Source organism: Charadrius vociferus, unplaced genomic scaffold, assembly GCF_000708025.1.
Source record: "Charadrius vociferus isolate BGI_N301 unplaced genomic scaffold, ASM70802v2 scaffold15, whole genome shotgun sequence".
Lineage (NCBI taxonomy): Eukaryota > Metazoa > Chordata > Aves > Charadriiformes > Charadriidae > Charadrius > Charadrius vociferus.
In genome coordinates this window covers 5,786,997-5,794,491 of record NW_009650064.1, presented here as the reverse complement: position 1 = coordinate 5,794,491, position 7,495 = coordinate 5,786,997, and the positions used below count along the sequence as shown (strand labels likewise).

The following is a 7,495-nucleotide window of genomic DNA, read 5'->3' as shown; positions in this document are numbered from 1 at the left end:
ATGGGCCAAAGATGTTGTGAACTCAAACTACAAAAAACCCTCAGCAATTTACAGAACCTGTATAGAATTTGTATCCAGAAAAACTACATTCACAAAGATGAAGGTTTCAAAGTCAAGTTAGGGAATGCAAAGTGAACCATTGCCTTGTGCATTGTGATATGACCTTAAAGTGCAGGTTTGCATTTTTCCCAGCAGGAACCCTCCTCTCACTCCGGAATGCTTTTCAATCTTCTTCAGTGCACAGCTCGACCTTGCTTTCTACACTCCACATAGGCCACAAATGTATCAGCTTCTTTGTAAGTATTTCTGCACTTGCCATCAGAGGAATAACGATTGTGAGGTCTTTTTCAAATCTGTGAGAATCGCTGTGTGATTTGCTCCTGGTATCACCACCTGTAGTATCCATTGTGAGAACGGACCAACAGTGACGCTTTCACCTAATATTTTCTGAACAGATCTACTGAACCTAGACATAGACACAACTACTCTGCACTTCTGCAAGGGTAGCTCCAAGCACCATATATTAAATATTTAGCAAAATACTTAGTGAGTTTCTGTGAACCAATTGTCTCGCTCTGTGTGACGGAATCTTGTGATAGCAGAAAGAAAACCCAGTTCTCCAAACCAGAATGCTATTTCCTTCATCATCAGACTATCTTTTCACCTCTGGCAATTTGACTCCCTTTACAGTTATTAAGTTTTTCCTTCAAATGAAGTAATTTTGCTGACAGCAATCTCATGGCTGCACAGTCCTGGATCATTCACAGTGGAACACACAGCCTACACAAGGAATACTCTATGGGAAGGATCCCATAGAGTGCTGCACAGGTGGGATGGAAGCATTAGAAGGAAATTTCAGATCTGAAAATCCCTAATTTTTCCAAGTCCATTCCTTCCCATCCCAGATATATTTAAGGATAAATGTAAGGATTCAAAAGTAGGAATCACACCAACCCTCCAAATTGTCACCAGCAGGATTCAGATCTTTCATACAAGAAAACTCCTGTTTCTCTGGCTAGAGTAATGCCAGTAACTCAGTGTACACAGAGGGGAACACGAGAGGGTGAAATACAAAATGTCTTCCAAGTTACTCCTCTATTAGCCAGCAGCACAAGCATCCAAACCTCACACCACACATTCTAGGTAAGAGTTTACAGTCTCTAACACAAAGCTGCTACAGCTCCTCGTTCCCAGGCAACAGATATCCCGCTCTTACACCCACCTCCTTCCTCCCTGTTTCTCACAATTTTGAGATTCTCTGAAACATCTCAAAGCACACACACCCATCTCTGCAAAAAAAACCCCAACAAATACGTTTTCCTTACAAATATCATCCCAAGATAGAACTAAACAGTATTCATTGAACTTTTTCAAAATACTTCAACAGGATACTACTGCACATTATGGGAACTGAAGTTAAAAATGACCAATCTAAGTCAGAAGCATCTGAAAACCTGTCTGAATGGAAGCTGTCGAACAACCTCAGCCACAGTGAACTGGCAAGCTCTTAAGATGGCTTCCTTTTCTCTCCTTCTCTTGAACTGCTATAAAATAGTCTTTCCAAGTGATGTTTATTAACTTCTACTACTTGCCTGACTCCTGAAGTGTTAAATTTGAGTGTAAAGAGGTTGGTGATTTCAGATGAGTTAGGCTAATTGGAGCATGGCTGCTTTGCACTCCTCTCAAAGGTCAGCCTATTTTTAAGTGCCTGGTGCCAACAAAACCCTTCCCTCTAAACCAAGTAATCTTTGAAAGACTTCTGAACCGCATTAGTCTTAATCCAAACCTATGGTCAAAGAAGCAGATGCTGTTTCTACAAAATCCTAGCTTTTGTAGCAGTTTGACCACCTCTGCCTTTCAAGGGCTACTTCTAATATTATTCTAAAAGATAATGAAATAGTTCCAATTCGATGAGAAAAAAAAATAAGTATTCTAATCATTTTATGAACAGAAGTGTGAAACTTCAGGCTCTATTTGTCTCTTGGAAGAAAGTGGGAAATTTCTCAAAAATACATCAAATTACATATGCTTAATTGCAAGATTTTACTATAGGAGGTAAAAGAAGACTCACATTTTTAACATAATCTCCCCACAGGCTTTTAGGAACATCAGTGATGCAGATGTTTTACCGTATCAGGCTGTGAATTTTTGAAATAAGTATTTCACCCAGGGATCACTGCATCCATTCTACAGATGTATGCAGCTGAAGCAAGCAGGTGAAGGTTAATAACACAGTGATGAGCAATGCTAAAAGACAGTTTCAATTCTAACTTCTAATCTAGCATTGTATTTTTCTGGTCATACCAACTATAGACATGGTTTGCTCCATATTTACGAAATTTCGTCTTTTTCTAAACTGCTCTAGCTTTTGGTCAATGTATTCTTGCATTTAGCAGACAAGCATGCATAACAAAAAGAAAAAAGCAGACCTTGGGACTATCACACAAGATTGTGTATTTCACACAGAGGGCTATATGATTGGCTTTGAATTTCACATGTAATACCAAAATCTGTCTCAAATTAACACCATCATTAAACTATGGAAGACTAAACTCAGGGTTGTCAGCCAGCAAGGGCTGGTATTTTCTGGATACAATTGAACTCCTTCTGGTTTTAGGCAGAGCCTGAATTCCATGTTTATCTCTAATGTGATTAAGCCTGATAGTTTAAAATACTTGATACCAATCGCTGTAACAACAGCATGCTGTAGGCCATGAAAAAAATATACAGGAAATTAATAATGATGTTGAAAGTGCATCAGCATAACACTTCTACCCTTTAAAAGGACAAAAAGTCTCAAGAAGCTGAAGTGAGAGAGTCATTATGGTTTATATGAAAACAGTCTTTTAAGGAATAACAATGCATATGGTATAAAAAGCTAGTGAAATATTTCCTGATTTTACGATAAAGGAATTATCTATGTTTTCCATTATTGTAATATGTATGTGCTTAGATGCACAGAATATTACAGTCTGCTATCTCATGATGCCACTGTAACATAAAGCACTGGTCCAGTATTGTTGTCTCCAGGGAGAAGTGATGAAGGAAATAAGTAACGCCTTTTTAATTAAACAGAGCAACTAGAACCAACAGCCTTGTGTGTTTCTTACTTAACCCTACAACTGCAGAAAACAGCTGTACTATGAAAAGGGTAAGAATCAAAAAGCTGGAATGAAGACTGCATACCACAAAGCTAGTATGTAATGTATATACTCACAGGAAAGATCTGAACATTAGCTTGTTAACATTTACAAAGAACTCTTCCAAGTAGATTTTATACTTTGACATGTTTATTTTAGCTGGATGAACAGATTCAATGAACAAGCTGAAACAGTATTCCTCAGCCTCACATTTGCCTCCCTGGAGACTTCTATAACCAAATGTTTAAAAATATCAGAAATATGTGGATATTTGCATGAAGTAGTTTAACAGTTATTTCTTGTTCCATGCTTCTCTTTCAAGTCTTTCACGGATTACTTCTTTTAGGTATGGTTCAAGATAATGCTTATCCTGAAAAAGAAGAGAATATATTTAAACTTATAGGGAGGTCCAGAAACATTTCAAGCCATTCCTACAGACTACTTGTCTCTCACTCCTCCTCAAATTTGACTAAAACCCAACCTAACAAGAAAAAAAAAAAAATCAAATATTATTTACCCTGAAAAGGTAAACTTTGTATCTGCCAAGTCTGCAATGACAAGTTCTTTACCGTAGCAACCACTAATTTCTAATGCCTCGCCAACATTAATAAGCAAAGTCACGCTTCCAGCTATACCTTTAGAAACAATGTTCTTTTGGCAGCTACCCAAACATACAATATCCATTTTAATTAGTTCAAAGTCCAACTATAGCACTCTGGAGAAACTCATTTTGAACTTAACTTCTAACTAGCACTGTAAACTTGGATTCAATGAAGCACCTTGACCGTGTTTAACAGTTACAAACCAAATTGCTTGTTAAGGAACTCCCCAACCAGTTATTCAATGCAGCAGTTACTTAAATGTGACCAATAAGTCCACAAGAAACAGACTCTGCTTATATAGAGAAACATAATAACCTTGTACTATCCTATAGTCAAAAGTTTAGTGATAAGGTTCCTCTCTGCCTGGTAATTTGAAGAAAGCTGAGATGGACAGTAATGCAAAATCTGTGAATCAATCTACTACTACTACAAAAAAAAAAATCAGTTACATCTGAAAAGGAAGTTGCAGTTTGTTTTTCAAATTACAAGACAACGCTTACTTTAATGGAAGATTTCCTTTTAACTTGGGGCTGTTTAGCCTGGAGAAAAGGAGGCTGAGGGGAGACTTTACCACTCTCTACAACTACCTGAAAGGAGGCTGGAGCGAGGTGGGGGTCAGTCTCTTCTCCCAAGTAACTGGCGATAGGACAAGAGGAAATAGCCTTAAGTTGCACCAGGGGAGGTTTATATTGGATCTTCGGAAAAATTTATTCACCAAAACGGTTGTCAAGCATTGGAACAGGCTGTCCAGGGAAGTGGTTGAGTCACCATCCCTGGACATATTTAAAAGACGTATAGATGTGGTGCTGAGGGACATGGTTTAGTGCTGGACTTGGCAGTGCTAGGTTAACGGTTAGACTCGATCTTAAAGGTCTTTTCCAACCTAAATGATGCTATGTTTCTATGAAATTATTCTTCCTTGGCATCATCACAAATAAAAGCTTTGGCTTGAGATTTTCTATAAAATTCAGAAATTCATCAGAAAAGCAAGAGACCTTCTATAAGAATTTCAAACTAGTATCACTGTACTTCTCTATCTGATAGCTAAGAAGAAATATTCTGACTGAATACAAACGGGCTATGGCTCTGAGCTGTAGTTTAACCTTTTGTCATCTTGAGAAAAAAATTTGTAATTTCCTCTGAAAAATAAAGATCTCTAGACAGCGATTGAAAGCTTTGTTTTCCAGAGGTATCCTACGAGATACACACTCTTTTACTCATTCTGAAGAACACGTAAGAGTGTATCTCTTCAGGTACTCAAAATCCCAAAGAACAGTCATAGTAGTACCATTTAAGACCTCCACTTTGGAAACACTCTGTACGCATACCTCTTCGTACTTCACCCACTGGTCTTTTGGAAGGATCTGATGTTTCAGGCTTAAGTCAAGTGCTCGCTTTATGCGAAATATTCTTTCATTGTAAAGATGTTCTGGGAGTCTCTTCAGTGCTTCTTTTACATCATCATCTTCATACAATGTATCATCTCGCATTAATCCTGTACCAAGGAATTTTACAATATCACTGAATAAATGTTCTTAAGTAAGATTTAGGATTGACATGGGTGTTTCTACATAACATGGGCAAAACATTTACAATGTGGTTAAAGGTTTTAATCTTATGTGACTCCCAATAAAACAGAAACTTATTTTGAGCCACATATTCTTTAATTCAATTTTGTAATTTATTTCAAAGGCACAAAGAGTTTAGAGTACGCTGCTAGTTTAATCACTAGATTAAATTCAGTGTCTCTCAGTTTTTAGTTGCATTCCCAGCAAAGCAGCAAAAAGCATTAATGCCTTAAAGAATTTCAGTAGACAGATATAAAAAGAGGGGTTAAGCACTGCATCTCCGGAGGAAAGACCTAAGCTTATTCCTCTACAGTTGTCTTGCAATTTTTTTCTAACTTCCCCAGGGCAGGTATGTTAACTTCCTTTAAATGACTTGCACATACTGCGGTCCGCAGTAAATCACAGCCTCTGAATATTCAGATTCCCTTGCTACTCAAGAATAGTTCTGCCATCTAAATAGTTGACACAAACTTGATAACAACTCTGAACAAATTGAAGACAACACAATCAACGCAACCTCCTCCACTTAGGGAAAGACTGCTTTTACACCTACTTCACCATTGCGCAGGCCAGAGAGACACCAAGTGAAGTTATGGTGATACAAAGGGCAGAACTAACTAAATTCTTTTTGTACTTTGGATACTTTGCGTAAGTATCACAGACAGACTGCTATCAGTGGGAACCTCTCCAGCTTCAAGGGCAGCCTTTGGGTTAGAAGATACTGGCCAGTGAAAGTGACTTGGTGGGAAAGGATAAATAATCAAGCTTTCAGGACTGCTCTGTGAAAGTTTTTTCAACTGCTCCAGTTTAACCTTAGCTGTTGTAAGTGAAAACAAGCTGTTATAACTGAAAACAAGAGCAAACACAGCAGTAACAAAAAAGTCACTGATTCATTACTAGGTAACAATCATGATGACTAAAGCTATTGCTAACTTTTTCCCCACAAAAAAAGCGGTAGCTTATTTTGATCAAAAATAGTATGCCCATACACACATCAGTTATGAACCATAACTAGTTTGAGGATTGTTGCTTTTGCAGAGTTTTTAAAACTCAGTGAAACACTTACCAAGTTTGTTGAATCCAGCTGCATTATAATACCACTTGCGAATCTTGTCAATCAGGCGACCACCTCCTGCAACTGAATGTGACCATCATCAGTTGTAGAGCAAGATAAAATTCAACATTTACACACTACTATAACAGTATACAAATATTTGCTGGCCTCCTTCACATACAGTAATGCAACACTACATCCAGTTTGAATCTGAACATATATGACTTGGTCTCTCTACTTTTCAGTGTCCCTTAACTGATGCTGAATAGGCAGAATGAGCGCTTGTTACATAGAATAATTTGACCTCTGTTTCACTAAATTTGAATATTAGACTGCTTTAAAGCTTGGAACAATGCTAAAAGTTCACTACCAAAGACAGCCCCTACACTTTTAGGCTCCATAACTCTAACTTGAGCCAAAAACACCATGTTCTACATAAAGCAAAACCTTCATGCTTTTCAAATCATTTATCTAAGTTCCACAGCTCTCCCAATGAGTTAATTCGCTTTCGAGGCCAGCATACTACCACATTGTTAACATTCTGCTCTCCTCTCCAGTTACTTAAATACTATTCCAGAGCCTCATTTTTAAAAGAGCTGCTGAAGTCAACTCTGAAACCACAAAAGATAATTTACCTTAAAAAGAAAAAAAAACCCCAACACACCATGTGTAGAACGTTCATCTTTCCTTAACTGTGATTTTGGATAGCAAAGGTGTTTTCACATGTAATCAAGTATAATGCAGTACCAGATACCACTAGAGTAACCCAACAAGGGGTTTAGAAATCTGGGAACAGCACAACATGGGCAATGCAGCCAGAGCAAGCTAACTTCCATGACTTTAAGTCAGTTGTCTTACTAAGTCATCCCATAAAACCAGTGCTACGTGTGATACCAGTACGGCACTGGCACGCTACCTCATCAGGCTTTATTCTTTAGTATTTTAGGACTTAGGAAGGAATAATGTCAGACCAACTGAGCCTGGAGTCAGTACCCGGGCAGGGCAGCGACCGCCGGGGCCGCCCCGGCGCAGCCTAAGGGCCCCTCCGGTGCTCCCGAGCACCCTCTGCCTCACCGCTCCTGGAAAACCGCGGTACCGGACCCAGGCTGTCTCCGCTGAGGCCCAGACCGA

The 7,495-nt window shown here is 38.6% G+C and overlaps 1 protein-coding gene across 1 annotated transcript in view; it reads right to left on the bottom strand.

Annotated features, from left to right (window-relative positions):
* Positions 1-3,272: 3,272 nt before the first annotated feature.
* The window catches only part of LOC104292525 (cytochrome b-c1 complex subunit 7), a 4,652-nt gene continuing 429 nt past the window's right edge, over positions 3,273-7,495 (bottom strand). The window contains exons 2-4 of the mRNA XM_009891925.1: positions 6,377-6,448; positions 5,071-5,237; positions 3,273-3,510 (exon numbers count right to left, since the gene is read on the bottom strand). Coding sequence (XP_009890227.1) covers positions 3,433-3,510; positions 5,071-5,237; positions 6,377-6,448 — 317 coding nt within the window. The 3' untranslated portion in view covers positions 3,273-3,432. The remainder of the gene's footprint in view (positions 3,511-5,070; positions 5,238-6,376; positions 6,449-7,495) is intronic.